This window comes from Sturnira hondurensis, unplaced genomic scaffold (assembly GCF_014824575.4).
Source record: "Sturnira hondurensis isolate 20B ecotype Veracruz unplaced genomic scaffold, ASM1482457v3 Scaffold0008640, whole genome shotgun sequence".
Taxonomy (NCBI): Eukaryota; Metazoa; Chordata; class Mammalia; order Chiroptera; family Phyllostomidae; genus Sturnira; species Sturnira hondurensis.
In genome coordinates this window covers 4290930-4312192 of record NW_028081271.1, presented here as the reverse complement: position 1 = coordinate 4312192, position 21263 = coordinate 4290930, and the positions used below count along the sequence as shown (strand labels likewise).

Here is a 21263-nt window from a genome sequence, read left to right as displayed (position 1 = left end):
GGAGTTGCTGGCTTGGCTTCTCCTTATCATCGGTGACGTGGAGCTGTACGGGTGTCTGTCACTGCTTTCGCTCTGCTCCAGGCCACTGAACCGGCCGCTGAGACAGGTGTAACCTTCCTGCTACATACAGCCTCTGCTTTGAACGCCAAGATCCCAGAGCTCGGGGAGAGGCTGGGTCAGACCTCGTGCATTGTTGCTCTTAAGTCTTGGCCCTTCTCTAATGTGGCCGAGTGTGGTCACCCTTGTTAGCTTTGTCGAGGGCTCTTTATTAGTTGTAAACACACCTGGAAGCCAGCGAGTCACCCGCACAGTTTGATAAGCTTGTAAATACTTTCACAGCCTTTCCCCTGAAGCTCATCTGTGCTTCTCCTGGGGAAGCCTGGACACACGCCTTTCATTAAGTCCTGAACTTCCCCAAACTCAGGCTTCCGAGGAAATAAAGGGAGGGCCGGTCCTGGGCTTTCTCTCCTCCCTTCCTGAGACCACCCCTCCGCCAGCCCCTGGAGCCTGAACCTGCAGATGACCGCAGGGAACACCCAGGTCGTCCCAATGTTGTGCCAAGAGAACAAGGAGGAAAAAGCAGACAGGACCGCAGAGTGCCCTGCATTTCTTCTCCACCCAACGCTTGGAGGTGGGGAATCGAACCAGTGAAAGCCTTCACAGTAGGGGTGAGATGGATCCCATCTTCAAGCACGCAGGGCATCATCTTGAAGCTTTTTCCCCCCAACATGTCCTGTTGTGCCCGAGTGTGGGAGCCGCTCCCAGGGTCTTCCCCTGCGCTTGTGACTTTCCCTTCCATCAGGAAGCAGGCTGGCCTTACTGTCTGAAACCACGGCGGGCAGAACATGGAAACCTAAAGAACTCACGCACACGAAGCTATGGTTGTTCCTCTCCTTATGTAGCAACTGATACCGGGTTGCTAAGAAAACATTTCAGGGGAGGCATTTTTCAAACGATGCCTTAAAAAGTACTTTGCATTCTGAGATATTTCACCGATGACAGTTTACCCATGTCAGATGTCCTGAAGGACACAAGAGAGTGTCAGGTCCTACTGGTAATTAGGAGGTTTGGTGACTGGACATTATCTTATGACACCCGAGAACCGCTGCACGTTAAGAAGTACTAAATATTCTGCCACATACGCCACGAATGTGCTGTCTGCACGTGATATGAGTAAACAAGCCTCGTAGGACCACAATGGGAGGGCAGAGAGGAAATCCGAGTATAAAAGTCTGACTCCATGATAACAGTGAGTCCCACAAAGGCACTCAAAAGTAAGGTGGCAGGAAGCAAGGTGAGGCATGTGTAGACAGTCGATAGCCCGCCCTGCGGTCCTGTCACCTAACCTTGGATTCCTACCTTGACTTTGAGATCTCTGAGGGAACACATCTTTGTATAAACCACCGCAGGCTGTAAGTTAGTACTGTGGACACAGAATGTCGTACCACAAGCTAAGAGAAATAAAACACACCTGCTTTGCAAACATAGCTTAGTGGACAAAATCAACACGGCACCCAATTACGATGCAACAACATAGGTACTATACACAGTACTGAGTAAAAGTCAGGGCTGCTGCAGCCCTATGAGCCCCTGGCCTTCAATTCAAGCCAGTCTTGAACTTGCTCAACTCTAGTTCGCTGAAATTGTCTAGTACTCGAAAAAAATGGATACCTGGTAAATAATGATAATAATTAAAAGCAATTTTAATTATTCATTTAAATAGTTCAAACCATACACATGTATACACATGCTCATATATATGTAGTTTCTTAGTCTGTACTCATACAAACTTTATATACATGTATTTTATATATATATGTATATATGTGTGTGTATATATATATGCACACACATATATATATATGATTGGAGAAGCTATTTGTCAAAGTTACACTAACCAAAATGTGTGGCCTTTCCTTTTGTCTTACATTATTCCTAATTATTCTACGCTGAATTTGGCATTCATTTTCTTGCTCTTTCAAATAAAGCTTGTGCTGAAATGTCCTGCCCTGGTCCCCTCCACTTTTCCTTACCGTGTATGTTCTTGTTCACTGCGACTACGTGCTGAGTCCCATCCTGCCTGAAGACTCATGGGCTCTGGGAATCACTGTGACTGCCCTTTTTCACCATGGTATTCTCAGAGCCTTGCTCTGTGCACGGCACGTAATATATGCTCAATAAATGAATGTGGAATGAATAAGCGCTATGCATTCAAAGCAAGATTAAGGATAAGATTCCTTTCCCAAAACCCAAATAAACAAAATAGAAATAGCTAATGATAGAGGTGGATTTCTATATTTGCTTTAGAGGATATCATCGATGCTGATTTAAGGATCTATCTTCTTAAGAATTTGCTATAAAAACACAACTATATAATCTTGAATTGCAGAAGAGAGGAAACTAACAAGCTACTGAAATGTACCAAATACTTGTCATGTTCCAACCACTGCCTAGCAGCCTACGTGCATTACCTGATTTAAATCTCCCTACTACCCTACGAGGAACAGGAAGTTGGTTAAGGTAATTTGCCTAAAGCCATTTAGCAATGGTGAAGCTTAAATTCTTCTTTTTATTTTTTATTTTAAAAGATTTTATTTATTTATTTTTAGAGAGAGGGGGAGTGAGAAAGAGAGGGAGAGAAACATCAATGTGTGGTTACCTCTTGTACAGCCCCTAGAGGGGACCTGCCCTGCAACCCAGGCATGTGTCCTGACTGGAATCGAACCAGTGACCCTTTGGTTTGTAGGCTGGCACTCAATCCACTGGGTACACCAACCAGGGCACAAAGCTTAAATTCTTAACTGCTAGACTATATCCCTTCTATAGAGGGGATCATGTTGGACCCTTATATAGTTTGTATCACTTAATCATACTACTTTCTTTCATTCATTCGACAAATACCTGTTGTGTCCTATTACATGCCAATAACAATGCTAAAAACTTAGGACAGGGCAGTGGAAAAATAATGATCTTTGCTTTATATTCTAGCAAAGAAGGCATACATTAAATATCATATGAATAATTACCAGCATTTTCCAAGTACTCACTCTGTGCTATACACCATTTTAAGTATTCACAATGAACTCTCAAAATATTCTAATTGATGAGAAAACAGACACAAAGCAGCTATGCAACTTGTTTCAAATACCAAAGGCATGAAAGATCTGAACAAGGACATGAATCCACATGGTTTGGTTTAAGAGCCAATGCGCCAGCTTGCGCTCTCTCTCTCTCTCTCTCTCTCTCTGACAAGAGCATGGGGTGATGAACAGCCACACCGTGGCTGTTCAGCTTTGTAAGTCATCAGGTTAGAATTGGGTCCCTGAAGGGGGTCAGGCAGGATATTGATGTCTCAAATTTGTCTTTGAAGAATGGATGAACGAGACTGCGTACATACATCCCAGACGGAAAGTGGCTTCTATAATCCCGGTGACAGACGATAGAACCCAAGAGATACTTCAAAGTTAGAAGTGATGGGACGTGGAGACTGATTGAATGTGGGGGGTGAAAGAGTAGGAAGAGGTGGGCATGATGTCTAAACCTCTGGCCCAGGTGACCAGGGGAATGATGATGCCATTGGCTGATCCAGAAGGCCCTGAAAGAGAGGCCACTTTAGAAAGGAAGAGGATACACCAGATGTGTTTTCTGAAGATGGCCACGGCATCTTCCACCTCCTGTGCCTTATGAAACATGTCACTGCCATTTCCCAATGAAGAGGGGAAGTTTGGTTCTTCTTTCCACAAATCTGGGCTGATCTTACTGACATCTTTTGACCAACAGGACATGACGCGAGTGACACCTTAGAATGTCCAATATCCTAGAAACCTTGACTCTTGAAATGCTTCATTTGACAGCCACCATGGGACTCCAGCCAACAGGCAGCATCCATTGCAGCCAGGCCAACGAGCCAGCCTGGACTGCCAGCTCGGACCCAGCTGGCATCTGAAAGCGGCTGCATGAGAGACCCAAGCGAAAACACCAGACTGGCCTTGTCAATCCGCAGAACCATGTGAGATGATAACAAATTGTGTTTTTAAGCCACTGGGTTTTGCTGTGCCTTGTTATGCAGTAATAGGCAACCCAAGCAGTCCATGGATTCCATTTTAGACAACGAGGTGCTTGGAAGACAGACAGGCGGACATGCTCCCAAGCCACTTGGGTAGGTTTCCTATTGTCGATGTGTGACGCCCGAGGAGAGTCCAGGCTGCGCTTCTCGATTTGGGAGCAGAGCACACAGAATGCAAGCGAAGCCAGGAGAGTGGAGGAGAGAACCCTAGTGACTGTACATTGGGAAGAACGGAGTCCTGAGAATCAGCCATGGTTGGGGCTTGAGTAGAGGGAGGGGAGCCAACTTCATAAACTGAAATGTCAAATAGTCAGGAAGAAAGTGCATGGGAAAGTGGAGTCCCAGAAGCTAAGGGAAAAGAGTATGTCAACGAGGAGGGACGGATGAACTATTAAGTAACGTAAGGACAGAAGGGTATGCATGGATGCTGCTGACACAGCAGCAGATAGTTCCGGAAGGCGTCCGCTGTACGAGGGGTGGTGGCAGAGGAGAGTCGTGAGAAAGGAGCCGGGCGGTAACAGGACTGGGAGGTAAGGAAAGGGAAATGTGACTGGCCTGTCTAAGAGGGCTGGCGGCAAGGGGAGCAGAGAAGGGCGGGGTGGGGCTGGAGCAGGAGGTGGACAAAATTTATCTATGGATTTTTAAAAGACGCCACATGGCCTCCGAATGTTCCAGTGTTGATTGGACGTGTCAGTGGAGGGGCAACATTTTGAAGATACAGCTCAGGATCAAGAGAACTCATGGATAGAGGGACTTGAACATGGTGAGGACAGGGTGAAAGAATAATCCAGATGCACAGAGGGATGGAAGTTTGTTTAGGAGAACTCCTGAAGACTTCTGTGTCTGTTATTGTTGGATGGAATGCAAGGCTGTCAGCCGAGAAGGCTGAAGGACTGGAGTTCTGACCACAGTCGGAAGACTCAAAGTAATCGTGGAGAAGTGGGGAAGAATTTGCAAGGGAAATACAGTCGGGCTGCCAGACTGTTGAAGTCAGCGAACCAAGAGATGGGCATTATTAGTCCTTCTTTACGCGTGAGGAAATCGAGGCTCAAAGAGGTTAAGTAACTTGCTCGAGGTCACAAAGCAAATAAATGAAGGGGCTACAACTTGAATAGAGGCCTGTGATTCTTTCCAGTGCATTAGGCTAACTGAATTCCTTGGTCCAGGGGAGCAAGTTCAGTTTCTGGAAAGAGACTGGTGTTTGAGCTAAAAACCCCACGCTCGCCTCTTCACGCACGGGGCCCATTTCCCTCAGTTTGCCCGAGACCCCGTGTTTCCGACCTCTCATCTCTGCAAATTGTAGTCAGAGAAGCTCTCAGGAGTAATTGGTAAAGGACCAGGGTGCACAGCAGACATTTTCCTTTTAAATACTTGGTGCCCCTGAGAAGCATGCATTCAGCATTCAGTTAAAAGCAAGCAGGGAGTTTACTGAACCCTTAGCACCACGACTGTTCCTTAGCATTATATGTATAAAACAAAGATAAAATAGGCTGCATAATGAGAGCACTGCGTTGATGCAGAAGCTGGTGAGTAATTGCTCATTATGCTCCGCACAGTGAATTCTCTTAGTGAGCTTTGTTCAGAAAGCGAAGGCTTTCTGAAGGGTGCAGTCTCCTAGAATTTCTAAAGAGGGGCTGTGGTGGGCTTCTCTGGGAGGTCCACGAAGCTGAAGCAGTGGCAGAGGGACAGGTCCACCATGGAGGCAGATGGCAGAGTTTCCACGGTGCCTGCTTCTTGCGACTAGAGCCTGCCCATGCCCTCTGCACCTGGGTCTATTAGCACGTTAGAGATACACACCAAGCATCTTTCCCTGGAAAGATGGAAAGAAACATTCCTTTCAATTTAGAGTTTTTTGGCTATTCCAGAAATAATAAAGAGGACACAAGGGACTATTATTTGTACAAGGTCTGAGCCCAGAGATAGGAACATTCCTTCAGAGTTCCTTGTCTGGATGGCCAAACTCGTTCTGGGGCACCTGCTGGCTGTCGCTCATGTGGGGGGCTGGGAAGAGGGAACCTGACTCGCATGTAGACACACCTGTCCTACAGGTGCGCACCAGCTGTGTACAGGGCGTTCTCTGGCCCCGAGGGCCACCGCAATCCCTCCCAGAGAAGAGGGGTGCACAGCTATGTCTTTGAAAGGGTACGGCACAATCCCACATGCACAGTGAGATTATCTGAGTGAGTTTCAACCAGCCCGTGTATAAATGGGAAACACAGTAACAAGGAGTAGAAAATCCAGGGTGCACTTCACCAAACACGGATGTGTGTTATCTTAGGAAGCACTTCGGACGTGTATGTGAATGTCTGTGAGTCTGGATGTAACGAGCACTTCTGGCTGCAGTCGTGCAGAACAGTTGAGAGTCTATCGGCTCCATTGAGATTTCCGAAGCCGTGTTTATAAGGTGCCATTCCAAACATTCGGGGCTGACGGTATTCTAGACAGTCCACCCTGGCTTGTCCTGACATTTTCTTGCAGATCTGAACTACTAAGCGTGACCAGGGCACTGAGCCAACAGGTGGAGAAGCCAGGGTTTGAACACTGGCCTCTGGGAGCCCAGGAAGGCCGACCTGGGTGAAGGCCTTTCCAAGTGAAGGAGGGGGCCCCGGCCCTCGGCGGGAAGGAGCTGAGCCCACAGCCTTCTCGTAGGAGCGCTCGCTCTCTAAGCGCTGTGAAATTTTCAATTAACCGTGACACCTACACAGTTAGGATGCTCTAAGGGACATAAAACATCTAAGCGTTTTTCTCTTTCATAGAATGTGTGGTTAATAAGAGCTAATGGGCCATTTTCACAACCAACCACCTTAAGACAGTCTACATGTCAATCCACGTACACCAAAAATAAATACTCTTAATTTCTGTGTAGTCACTTGGAATGCTCATATGTGTATTATCACTGTACAAAACAACAGGTGTTTGAAGTAACCCTGTTTTATTTCATAGAAATTTTCCACCTAGAGTTTTAATTACAAAAGATTCCCCCTCTCCTCTTTAATCCACGGTGCTACGACTGTCATGCTGCCTTCAGGGTCAGTGACACCTCAGCCACCAGCTTAGAGTTTTGGAGACCACGCAGCACTGGGTATCAGAAGGTCCCATACAGGGAGCAGGGAGGGGTATTCATTATTACTATGAAAATCTAATAAAATTCCTCAGCCTCCCGAAGAGAGAAGTGTCATAAAGTATGATTGTTAAAATGACACAGAAGTTGGAAAATTAAAGAACAAAAACATAGTAAAAACCTTAGTCACAGTCAATGGGCACATGGAATGCAACAGCATATAGATAAATATAAATAAGCATTTTACATGTAAATATATAATAGCTTCTTTCTAATCTTGCAAAGAAACCAGCCTCATGATACATCACGTGACAAAAAGGGTGTCTTGATCTGGGTGTCTTGAGATATAAAGTATTATGACATTTTGCAAAAAAGTCAGAGGATGCCAAATGCCAAGATGTGTATATGTATATATACATAACACACACAAAAATAGCAGGTAGGCATATATAATATATATATACATACATATGAATACATTTTCCTGGCTGTGTATATTGGAAAAATGAAATACAGCATTCTGGGAGTTTATGTTGGAAAAAGGAAATGCAACCTCTTAAATTTCATTTTTGATGCAGAGTTAATTGATTTGAAAGTCTGGTCGTTCGAAGTGCAGACTTTTGGAGGGTTAGAGAAAGGGCAAGACAAGGCAAGGTCAATACATTGTAATCCTTCAATGTATTCTGTATTTAAAAGCTTTAAAACAAGATAAATGGTAGTGATCCAACTCTACACAGTAGTTGAGTGAAGAAAGCATAAAACATCCCAGGCAGCCTGAGATGATTCGCTGAATTACAATCTGTTTACAGGCTAAAAATGAAACAAAATACATACCTGGAAAAGGTGGAAAAGGTGGAAAAGGTCCAGCTCTTTAACCAGAGTGGAAAATTCCACTTTTTCAAGTAAATGAATAAAAAACTACTCATTAAACTACGACATCTGTAATTTCAAAACCCTTTCTCTCTCCCATGTAAAACTGGACATAACACAGGTAAAAATAAATCTGTGGAAAGAGGTGTTTCAAAGGAAAACACGGGCACAGAGTCCCCTCCCTTACCGTTGTCGCCAGACGGCAGTGACACAGTGTTGGTTGGCATGGTGTCCGAATTCACTTTCCCGTTTTCAAATGTGTCATTTTCTGTCTGCTGTAACTGCCAGTTGAGGCCAAATAGATGCATGGCTGGGGGCGAAGAACACAAGTTGTTAAAGGCCCGCTGCTTTTAGCTGCCAAGCAAACGGTAAACATGTTTATAACAAACACGAGTCTTCCGAAAAGTCAAAACGTCCACGGTCTGAATGCCAAGGTTAACTGGGTCGTCACATCAGAAAACAGGTCCTCACACTGAGGCAACTGAGACAGCAATGCAGTGCAACATCACAGCACTTGGAGGAACGCTTTGCTACGTATCACTCAGGTAAGTGGGACCAGGCAACGTCTACACATGAATGGAGGTCCGCTCTGCGCTGAATGTTCCACTCGCCACCATCACTGAACTAAGTGGTGAAATGCTCTCCAGCAGCACTTGCCGAACTTACTTGTCCACCAGCCGTTCCCACTTGTGTGATGCTTTGTTGCGACACCTACAGGATCTCGAGAGACATCAAGCTCTTCACTGCATTAAGGTAAAAACTAAAAACTGGTCTCGCAGATGAATTTGTTGGCATATGAAATGATCAGAATGGATACACACACACACAACATATATTTGACTACTCTAAATTTAAGATGAATTTGTTTAGAATTTATAACAACTTAACAATGATACAGATCAAGCAACATGTATAGGGGTTAGGTAATTTCATGTAGAGCTTCTGACATGGGTATATGATCTTACCCATTTATAAAAATCTTGTTTACTAACTTTATTTAAAATATTTAGAAAAGATAACTATTAGACTATATGGTTATAAATCTGATTTTAAAATTTTACATATTATTTTCCTTTATTTAAAATATGTGGAATCATCACCATTGTTATACTAACTATTAATGCTTAAAAAACATTCATTTGTGTTTCAAAAAATACAGTCTCGGAATTACTCTCTACAGAAGGCACAATAGAGGAACCAGCGAGGGTCCTAGGACAATATCACAAAAGAGAATGTTTCCTTCTCATTATGTGATGTTATTTACTTCCTATACCCATTGGAATTCACCAGAGAGCCGGAGAGAGACAAGTGTGTTTAAAAAAGAGCGCTAGAGAGAGTGTGAGAACTGCCACTGTCAGAAAGCCCTCGTTAAATACTCAGTATGTGGAGCAACAGTGTAGAATTCTGGCTCTCAATCCGGGATTTTGCCCTGGACAAATGATGTCATACTGTTATACATTAGGTTTACTTTTAAAAAGTGCGGTTGGTTAAACCTCCCTTCCTCAATTAATAGGAACCTTCTGGGCAGTGTATATGGATCACAGCTGGAAAGTCCCCAGCACAGAAGCATTTCACCGATTTATTCTTTACTCCAGATCACAGACCTGCTGGAAATCACCCGAGCAGACCGTGGTCTCTCTCTGCAATGCCTTCCGTCCCCTGGTCAATGCCCGTGCTTTCGAAGGTAGGGACACACTTCTTGGGCAAGCCTGCTCCACGGTGCGGAGCATCTTCCCCACACCCGTGTTCATTCACGTTTGTGCCTCGTTTACCTGGTACGGCGCCTGACACCTAGTAGGTCTCCGTAAGTGTCTGTTAAATAAGTGAGCTCTATTTTCTGAGGTTTCAAAATCTAAGAAAACACTGTCGTGAGTAACGAATGTGTAGCAATTTAAAAAAGTTAATACATATAAAACTAACCCATACACGGCTAAGACAAGAGTACTGATTATGCATAATTAAATTGATTGCTTCGGTGTCACGTGAAAAGCAGTTGAGTGGAAGTCCACGAGTATTAAACAAAATTGAATTTTAAAAAAGGTTCAACAACAGCTTGGGGACCTTCTATGACCAGTCTCACATTCTTTCGTTAACAATATCTGATACAAAATCAAAATGTACTAAGAAACAGACCAAGCAGAGATACAAACACACTGTAGCTACATCTACCCTGTATATTTGCAACATGTTTGCACTTATACTCCCTGCTTGAGTTACAGTCTGCCAGTAGTTCCTCTGAAACTCTGATTTTTCAAGGATTAAGATGTAGTTATGAAATTCTTGAATTTACAAACTGTCAATGTGTAAAGAGGTATAACTTCATATGTCATTTTTGCATTAAATTATGTAGTAGTTGAGTGGCAAAATGTCAAGAGCTTTCTAAACATTTATCGCTTCATACATTTTCAAGCTTCTGATATTTCAGTAATTTTTTAATAGAACAGTGGGAGCTACTTGTGCGGAGTAAAAGACTGACAGACACACTTCGGCAGAGTGACTGCAGTAAATAAATCCCAACATGGTTGCCGTCCCCACACAGAAGAGCGTATCACCGGTATGTAACGTAGAAAGTCATCTTACAGCTCATTTTGCTGGTTTACCTCATAGACTTCGAAGAGGATTGGAAACCCATGGGCTAATTAATACACAGATGCCAGGTGTTAAAGAGTAATGTTATGTTTGTGTTTGGAAAGCTATTTTTTTCTCTGCCAGATGAACAACATCTCACTATATGTATTTTTTATAACAGAAGATCTCAGTAAAAGGGGATTTTGGTTTTACTTAAGTCAGTGCATAATGAGAACCACACCCACTAATAGTAAATCCCATTAACACTGCTTTGAAAACAGACCGCCACAGGTGGTTTGGTCTAAGAAGTCTGTCCTTTGAAAATATTGCTGTTTGGAATTTAATGAAGGCCTTGACACTTATTAGGTGTCATTTAAGATGTTTATACAACAACAGGGTGTTAGTGAGGTTGGTTCCCTACAAAGTTAGTGGGAGAGAGAGAAACTGGGGGTGGAGACGGGGATGGAGGCAGCAAGCCCACGAAAGTCAAAATGCTGCAGGAATCACTGGGTGCCGGGTCAGTACGAACACTGAGGAGGGTAGGGAAGAAGTCACGTTCACTGCAGAGCCTGAGCCGGCGCAGATGGGCGCGCCCTCATTGTCATGGTACAGCGTGCCCCCCACCCCCTGCCCCACTGCTGCTTTGGACCCGCTGAGGTGGAGGTGTGTCCAGAGGCGGCTGAAAGTCTCCTGTACGGGCTCCCGCAATCCACGGGAAGGCCATTCTGGGAGGCTCAGCTCACCCTAGGGAACAGAGGCGCCCTGCAGCTGCAGACACCCCTAGCATCCAAGAGTCACGAAGAAGTGAAATTTGGAGAAAGGTTGGAGGAGGCTTGTGCAACCAAGGTGCAAATCCGAGAACTCTACACTGAGAATACTGCTGTTCCTGTAGAGTCAGGGAAACCAGAAGTGGAAGAGAAACATCTTAGAAATGTGGTGTTTGAAGATTGTGAGAAAGAGCAAGGAGGCAAAACAAAAGATCCTGCGAAGGGTGTGGAGACCCTGACACAGAAACCAGGGCGGGCTGCATAACTGAAGACAGTGTGTCTAGGACTCCCCACCTGCAAAGTGTGAAAGAGAGGATGCACATACATCTTCTGACCAAATACATCGAAAGAGCTGACGTTGCCAACACCAGTTCGACGGTCTCAGCATCTCCAAGACAAGACTTCTAATCCGCCCCAAAGGCTCAAAGGCCATAGTCCCCACGTGTCTTCATGGGACCAGTCACAGAGTTGGGACATCAAAGTGATGCTTTTCTATGCCGCCCTGATGCAGCTCTGCGCCAGCTGTTTTGGGGGGGCTGAAACATTAGCAGACAAGTACGGGCATAATAAGGGAAAGTCTAAGGGAAGAAGAGGCCGGGAGCTCTGTGGTCTTCTGAGCCCCTCCCCACCCTGGGAGGGGAGAAAGGGGAGATGGTGGGGGGTGGGGGTGGGGTGGGGTGAATAGCTTAGGGGCCGAGGCCCAGGTGGGCAGCAACACAGGGTGCTCTCTCAGCCACAGACGCGCTCCCCAGGCCAGAGTGAGAACGTGTGGCCCAAGACTGAAAAAACGTACAAGAGCCCCCGAACACTGGCCCTGGGCCAAGTGTTGGGCTGGCGTGCTAATGCACTGTCTTACTGAATTTGCACAAAGACTCCGCTCAACAGTGCCCGTCCCTTTTTTTTCACTTTAAACCTCAGAAAACTGAGGTTACTGAGAGTTTAAGGTTCTAAGCAAGTAAGGGGTGGGGGGACGGGACACCTTGACCTTGAACCATGGCCTTCTCATAACAAAGGACACACCCTGACCCTCCTTTCTCTTCTGCCACAGGGCTTTGGAGTGTGCAACCCACCAGGAAGAAGGTCAAGTGTAAGTTCTGCAAGGCCCACAGGCCATGGAGGGACACAGCTTCCCTACTAGACCCAGGAAAGCGCAGCAGGGACAGTGTTGGGGGTGCAGGGGAAAGACATCAATAGGCAGCCTTCGTGTGTTCTGGCCACTGTTCTTCCAGGTGTGTACCTGTCCACCACACTTACATTGTCCTAAAAGAAACATTGACAATAACATGACGAGGGTGGTGATGGAGCAGACTATTTTTGGTTAACTCCAAGTGTCTTAAAAACAACTCAAAAATTACGTAGGTAAACATTATACTTGTGAATTTTAAAGGTGTAGAAATAGTATTCATGCAGATTTACTCTTTAAAAAATTTCGTTTATGATATCATGTTTTATATTGTTATTTCCACAGATTTCTAGGTGATTTTAAGGGGGTGGGGAGTCCCTGGATGCATATCCCGAATGATATCCAAGGAAGAACGAAATTAGGAGATGCTGGTACCAATATCTGTCTATTCAGTGTGCTTTTCGCATTTTAAAATAGCTCCCTGTCCATTATCTTCCAATAATGCCGCCTGGGACGAAGACCACTGCCCTGTTGCATGAGGATGAGACTTAGGTGGAGAGAGCTACCCAGGGTCTTTGAAAAAGTCACTGTGTAAGAAGACTCACGAGATACTGCGTCTCCTGATGCTTTTTCGGGTTCCTTTACCCACTCTGCTGTTTTCCTGAGTTGTACTGAATTAAGATGGAGCATTCCCTTTCAAGAAATTTTTACACATTTAAAACAATAATTAATTTATCTCTCTTTTTGACCGTAGCAAATATAATCGGAAGGTGTCCATTTGCTAAAATTGGCTTCTAAATTCAAGGCACTCACTAACTATAAATGGTTGTATTTTGTAAGATTATTTGTGAGTTGCTTGTTTGGAGTTGAAATGTCTTTTCTCTGTATTTAAAAGTCTTAGAAAGGCCGGGTTAGTTTCTGGTTGATCTAAACAGACAAATGTCGGTTTGCACAGCCAGTAGGACTACAGCTACACGCAGACCCCAAAGCCAGGGAACGACAATGGCCACAGAAGCATTGTTTGCCATAGCCCCAAACAGGACACAACCCTGATGCCTGGGAGCCGTCCAGTGGATACACAGATTACAGAAAGTCATACAAAGGACTTGTATACGGCGATGTAGACAAATAAACCACTGCCAGATGCAACAATGCAAATGGAGCTCATGAACATAATACTGAACAGAACCCATTCACAAAAAACATGAATATTGTGTAAGTCCATGAGCATAACGTTCCAAAGCGGGTAACATCAACTGGTAGAAACAGACGTTGCCAGAGTGAGTGCCCACCCGAAGGTAAGGCCTGGGGGCAGGAAATGACTGGGAAAGTGCCCGGGGCTTCTGTGGTGCTTGGTGATATTCTCGTTTTCTACCTGGGCCTTGGTTCCACTGGTCATGTTCACTGATGACCTGTCTACTTTTCTAAACGCCTGTTACACTTAAATTAAAATTTCTATTTAAAAATGGACCATCTAACACGTACTACAGCTCAAGAGGGTATGCTTTTACCTTTCCTGACCCTCTTCTGCCTTTCCCTGCACGCCTTGGGGAGAGAGTGGAGAAGGTGTGACCCTGGCGCAGGGCTGGGGAGGCTGTGAAGTCGTGCAGCCGCTGTGCAAACAGCATGGCGGCTCCTTAAAGAATTCAGCCGGGTCTAATCCCACTTCTGGGTGTATTCGCAGGAGAACCGAAAGCAGGGTCTCAAAGAGACAGCCACACACCTGCGCGCACGGCAGTAACGTCCACAGTGGTCAGGGGCCGAGGCAGCTGAAATGACCGCTGGCAGAAGAACGGGCTAGAAAACTGTGGTATGCATGTGCAGCAGAGCCCCCTCTAGTCCCCCTTCACCCGTGGGGGTTGCGTCCAGCACCCCTGGGGATGCCTGCCGCCTCGGACGGTGCTGCGCCCTGGGCATACGTTCTCTCCTGCACATACGTACATAACCTATGATAAAGCTTAATTGATCAACAGGCACAGTAACAGATTAACAACAACAACTAACAATAACATAAAGCAATGACAACACTATACTGTAATAAAGCAAGTGAATGTGGACTCTCTCTCAAAACACCGTACCACGCTGTCCTCACTGTTCCCAGTTTTTTCCTCCTTCACAGTTTCATGGACGGAAGATCTGTCCTTGCCGTCTCAGCCACCCCAGCACGTGATTATTTCCTCTGCACTGAGTAGAGAACGTTCACCTCTTCACCGAAAGGCCGCACCTGGCGGCTTCTCCTTGGTGGATGTCAGCTGCCAGCCACACTGCTCTTGTGCAGAGGGGCGGCCGGAGCACACGCTCTCGGTGCAGGAGCCGTTGTTCCGGCCACAGAGACGGTCTCCTTCCCGGTGGGACAGAGCGGGACTGGCAACATTTCGTCAGGTGATTTATAACGGAGAGCAATTTAAAACTTACGCATGGCACCCGGAAATTCCCACTGACTGTTTCCAGACTGCAGGTGACTGTGGGTAACTGAAATCTCAGACAGTGGAACTGTGGATAAGGGGTGGACGCCGGTACAACCCTCCCCTTTTTCTCAGGGCAGGAGGACGTCCATTTCCAGGATCAGGCCCAGCCAGAATTTTTAAATTAGTTGTGATATCTGACATTGGCTATCTACAAAATTAATAGGCATACTTTTTATACGTTCCCCCAAGTCAAAGATAAAGCGTTATAATGATAACAACTGTCGGAGTGACTCATACATACCAACCCATCATTCATCATCCCAACTTATGTTACTAACAGCCAAGCAGTTTCCTCCGGAGTACCTCTTCTTAGCTTACCGGTGGCGTTCTTAGAGTGTCACCAGTTACACTGTGGTTAACACAAAAATGTCTCCCGCATCATTCAAAAGCATTTATTCTATAACCTGGAGTCTCTCTTTTCTGCAGACTTTCCCAGTACATGTTAAGAAACACACCTCATTAATTGAACTAATCTTGAGACGGTCTGCTAGTGAAGATCTATCCGTGGAGTTTTAGGAAGAAATTGCCTCTCAAAGACCACGCAGGTGAGAGAAGTGATGCCCTCCTTCGGAGTTCAAGGCTGATGGGATGAAAGGACCCCGCGGTACCTGCCATCGCCTCTGTGCAGAGGAGGGAAGGGGCGCCGCTGTTTTTAACCGCTGTCTGTTGCTTTGAGGTTTGAAAGCCAGCGTGTGGAACACTAGAAACCAAAATGTGTAATTACAGAAAATTGCGGAGCACCAAGGAGCAAGTTCAGGGCCATTTTTAGCTCCACGTTGAGAGAAAAGGTGCCAAAATTTCATCTTGTCTCTGGGGACCGTGCCATTGAAGTTATCACAGCTACTATTATTTCTACTGGCATGCCGGAGACCAGGGATCTTGCCAGACACGGAGGGGCAGGAGGGGTGGTGACGGTGGATGACAGGGTCCAGCAGTCTGCCAGAACCTTGGGGGAATTAGGAGGACATAGAGCAGCGAACACAAGCCGGCACCCTGGGCATCAGAACCCAGGTCGCAGCTTCTACAGGAGGCCTGTGTAGTGCACGCTCTGGTTTTGGCAACTTTGAGCGCAGGTCTCAGTGTGATTGCCATGACTGCCTAAATCTGCTTAATATCACAAGAGCAAGCAAACATTCTCACAAAGACAAGAAGACAGGGGACGATGCAAGAACCGGAATGTGGTAAGAAAAACTGGCTAAAAACCACCATCCTGAGAAAGCCTGTGATTCAGTTTCGTTCAGCCTGCAAGCCCTCGGAGGGTCCGCTCAGCAAACTTCAGGTCTCAGGCTCCCCTTCCTCACAGTGCACCGCATGTCTGCCATGGTGCGGTGTTTCTGAGAGAGATTCACGAAGAACGTTTTGTCAGAAGTTGCAAGGAAAGGAAATGAGACTCTGAGATTTTAGAGTTCAGAGCACAATTTTGAGCAGAGATCCGCTGGGGCGTCTATGGGGCCTTTTGTTTATATTAAAGGAGACCTGCTCGCCATTTTTGGTTCTAGCCCTGAGGAGGTGGGGCACCTGGGCAAGTCCCCTGGTGTCCCCGAGGCTTAGGTTTCTCATTTACATAAAAACCCAAAGCCCTGGCTGGTGTCACTCAGTGGATTGATCGGGAACCTGCGAACCAGAGGATCGCGGTTCGATTCCCAGTCAGGGCACATGCCTGGGTTGCAGGCCAGTTCCCAGCAGGGGACGCATGAGAAGCAACCATACATTGATATTTCTCTTTCTCTCACCTTCCCTTCCCCTCTAAAAGATAAATAAATAAATAATACCCCCCCCCAAAAGACCTCATGAGATGAGCTCCTTAAAGGTCTCTTCCAGATTTACATTCTATGGTATGTCAACCTATTTTAAAATATAAATATTTAGACTAAATTACTGAGCATAGGGGGGAAAACCCCACCTGCCATCAATAAGCTATCAAGGTATCAGAACACAAATGTCATTCCTTCATTTTTAATTGAATATAAAATTTAATTACATGAAGTCAAGCTATCCATGTTTGCATGTGACACCTTGGATATCTTGGGTTCTGCAAGCACAATTTCTTCATTTGCTGTTTTAGTTTCATAGATACATAACTATACAGAATGCACATGTGCAATGACTAGATTTTACAAAAATATAAAAATACTTTTAAATATAGGGCGACGATTTGGTTGGGTACATGCTTCCAGAACACAGCCAAGGGTTCCACGGGTAATGAAAGCGTCTCGGGTGGAGGATGCGGCGTGTAGCTCAGACCCCTGCTGGTCTAAGCCGCCGTTAGACGCACACCATTTCCCATAAATTAGCTTTTGTTTTGGATTTCCTGCTGTGTGCGCATACACGTGGATGGGACATGCGGGGCGATATTTTGGCGTTCTAATCCATTATTATTTGTTACTGACTTTAAGGCTAATGTCACAGCCACAGGCCAGACCTGCTGACCCAGATATGGGCATTTTTAAAATCAATGTTTCTTTTTAAAGCTTTTATATTAAGATGTATTCTTATTGTCATTATGAAAAGGGGAATTATCCCAACTATGAGATATTTTGAAATTCCAAGGAACTACTACTACCGGATATAGCAGGTTCCTCTGAGTTATTCTAAAATATCATAATAAAATTATACTTTTTATGAGCCATTTTTTCTGGCAGGGAGGGGTAAGGAGATGGAAATGACTGCTAACATTTTGTATTTCTATGCTGCATATTTTTTAATCCTTTTTGTAATTAATGGAAAAGTAGAACCACACTGTCTATCAGCTGTCTTGGTGGGACTAAGGAGTGATTTAGCGCTGTAGGTTCGTTTCTGACAGAATACTTCACTCGTATTCTTTTATAAATAACGATATTTAGAAATTGGGCTTTAATGCGATGGTACGTTTGCTCCCTCGAGCATGTGGGCTCTGTGAGCTATGTGTAAGGAACACAGGACACAGTAATCCCAGTGGCCCAATGACAGCCAAGGCAGAGGCTGACAGCAGCTTCTGAAAATCACGCTGTCTGTCTCTGGGGGAATGAAGTCGGGGTTCTGCACCAGACAGTCCTCCTGGTGCTGCCTCTTATTGCCAGGTCCTGTTCTCTGAAGGAAGGAGGCAGCCAGGGGCCCCCCGCTAACGAAGCGAACAATCGTGAGCAAAAAGCCAGAGAATTTCTGAGCTGACGGTTGTCAGCATTAAAGAATACGGTAAGAGGACGTCTTTCAGAAGCATCCAAAACACAAAATGGAATAATTGACATGGCTTAGAGACTATTCCCTCCTTGCTGGCATACTGCATTTGCTGTTATCGTGAGAAGGATGTAACAGAGAATTCATTAGTGACAGTTATTAGCAGCTTTGCCACCGGAACCCCATGGATCTACTCATTAATCAAAGGCTTGTTGTACTGACTCTGTTTCATCTCGAGTCCTCTCCCCCATAACAGCTTTAGGGGCTATATCCTACTTTTATGTAACCAATATGGATGTATGTTAATGACCTACTTTAGCATAATTTTTTTCTTGGCTTGTTTTGACTTTGTATAAAAGTAGAATAGACTTGCACATCAGAAATTTAAGACATATTACCAATCATTATTAAAAGATCCAACTATTAGGCCTATGGAGGTTGTTAGAGGAAGGTTGGTACATTAAAATAAAGCAAAATCCAGAGAAACACCCCCTTCATATTAGTCCACTGTTCCTTCAGAAGGTTACAATATGATTTTTTTTTTTGGTGTGTGTGTGTGTTTGTCTGGTTGTAAAGAGGCATCATGAAATAAAATCGATGACCTTTTAGGAATCCAGGCGCAATGCGTTCATGCAGTTGGTTGTTCACTGTTCATTTATCAACAAAGACTGCGTCTGTGACCACCTTACCAGGCTCTGTCTCGCAAGGGGAGCGCTGTGAGGGGCGGCCACGGCACCGCCTCTGGGACCTGGCAGCGGATGGCGGCAGGCAGGTCATACCAGCCCCCCTTGACCATCTCCACTCATCTGGCAGGGTGGGCACAGGCCTCAGGGACCCAGAGTGCCAGCGTCCCCCACTAATCTGGGCTCACTTGGGGAGGGGTTTTCCTTAGTTACAAACTTAACTATAATCAATGGATAGTTAGGGGACATTTGTGGAAATTTATTTCAAAGCAGAACAGGAAAGAAGGTGTGGACCCTGATCCCCAGGAGACACGCTCACTCTGTCGACTTGCTTCTGTACACGGTGGCTTTAAGTGTCTTTTCTAAAGACAAATGGCCACCTTCCCCCTTCAAATGTGCCTTGCTTCTCTGCATGCGATTCTTATCTAAGATCACAAAGAATTTCTTTGAAGAACTAAAAAGCCCCTAAAAATATCTTCGCTCTAAAAATAGGAAATGATGGTATCATGGGTGATTATTTGAAGCGATGGAATAATATGCTTCGTTTTTACGTAAACATTCTACGTGATTCCCATGGGCTATTACGTTGTGCGGTCAGCCTGGCGAAACTGCAGGTGCAGCTAATGGACACATTCAGGGTCTAGAATGAAATGAAAAGACCGAACGGAAAAGACCTACAGCTTTATCAGTCCCCTCAGCAGTGCTTTCAACCTTTTATTAAAAAAACAACAACTGCTTTTCAGCTTTGTGATATAATTGTGAACATTCCACAGAATTATTATGTTGTAAAGACTTTTATATTTATATTTAATTAATTCTTTCCTTGAGGTAATTAACTTAAACATTTAAATATATTTCTTTTAAAAGGGGATTTTATAACATTACCTGAAAGGAAAAGCCACTATCTCCTGATATAAATAGAAGGCAACAATAAGTGGAATGATGTTATTAAAATGAACATAGAAGCTTCTGGCAAAATTGTTCTTCAACACCTGGGAAAGGGGGGTTAGAGTCAGGTGTCGTGACACATTGACATCATCTGAGACCTCCCTCCGGGCATACTCAGAGCCAACGGACTAAGAGTCAAAAGGGAATAAATGTCTCAATTCCCTTTTCCATCTTATTTCTTCTCCTGGCCACCACCCACCTCTAAATTCTTAAGTCTTATGGAACACAACGCCCAATGACCTGGCCGGGAGAAGTTCTAGACTCACAGTGTTGCAGTAAGGGCGCCTGGATCCCGGACCCCGTGTTCATACTCCCTGGCTTTCCCCCCGGGCCTGGCACTCATTCTCTGGGGCTAAGATCTCTCTTTCGCAAAACCATGGGTAACAATATTTGTGTTACTTGGTGGTTCCGGGGAAGAACAGCAGCTGCCATCAACTGCACCCTAACATTTTATCAGGCATGTTAATATTTGGTGAACAATTCCCAGAGAGCTGCGCTATCCCTCTCCTTGTTCGAGTTGCTGAGGAATTCGGCTTCCTGGAGGTTCCGTCACTTGCTCCAGGTCACACGGGCAGTATGTGACGGAGGGGGTACGGGAACTCCGGCTGGCGCTTCGAGGGCCTGTTCGCGACACGAAAATTTCCCATGGGATTTCCCATGGAAGGTGGTGAGGTCATTGTGGCAAAGACTGTGTTTTGCCTGTCTCTGTGAATTCAGTGATTCGGAGGGACCGTCAATAATTGCTAAGTTTAATGAAATTAAATGTTCTGTGATATTGGAAATAATTGAAAGGAAATGCCTGTGAAAAACCAAACAGACATCTGCAAGATGCAAAAGTGCTTGGACCATTTTTTCCCCTCGGGTCGAAGACCCCCCCACCAGGACTCAGACACAGTAATCTTCTAGGTGGGCTTGGAGAGCCGTCCACTGCCCTGGGAAGTGCAGGCGGATATGTGGATGGCTTCCTCTCTTTCGGCGCCCGGGTGGCTGATCCAAAGTGATAAGGGCGGGGAAGAGCTCACTGGTGGGGAGGGAATAGAAAGGACCCACCTGCGGCCAGCGTTCTAGGAAGGAAAGACAACCCCAGGCAGAGCCAATGAAATCTAACAGGTAAAGAAAAGATGGAAAGTTATCTTTAAAAATGCTGAATGTGATTTTCAGAAAAACATCTTAGTACTATGCCAAAGTGGCCTAGCTGAAAAATGCAACTGGCCTCTGATCACTGTATCACGTGTGCTTAAAATGCACCATGGGAGGGTCTGACAGCAAGGTTCCTTCTACCTCTAGGCCCGACCAGGGGATGGCAATTACCGGGACACGCTGACCTCTTGGTTATCAGATGCAGGGTAACATGACCCCTGTTCTCAACAGTTTTTGAAATACAGAAAACACATTTTACCAACGCCTACAAAGAGCAGACTCAGAGAGTGCTCATATATGTTTGGAAAAAACCAGCGATATCATTTCTTTTAATGGTTTTAAAACTACTGTCTGGGTATACTTCATAAGTAAAATTCTCAAAGCACGTGTGCATATCATCTAAAATTAAGGGC

At 45.2% G+C, this 21263-nt stretch overlaps 1 protein-coding gene across 3 annotated transcripts in view; it reads right to left on the bottom strand.

The window, feature by feature from the left end:
- The window catches only part of TENM3 (teneurin transmembrane protein 3), a 407467-nt gene that overhangs the window by 115153 nt on the left and 271051 nt on the right, over nucleotides 1-21263 (bottom strand). For all 3 annotated transcript variants that reach the window (XM_037055127.1, XM_037055128.1, XM_037055129.1), the window contains exon 5: nucleotides 8185-8307. In XM_037055127.1, coding sequence (XP_036911022.1) covers nucleotides 8185-8307 — 123 coding nt within the window. The remainder of the gene's footprint in view (nucleotides 1-8184; nucleotides 8308-21263) is intronic.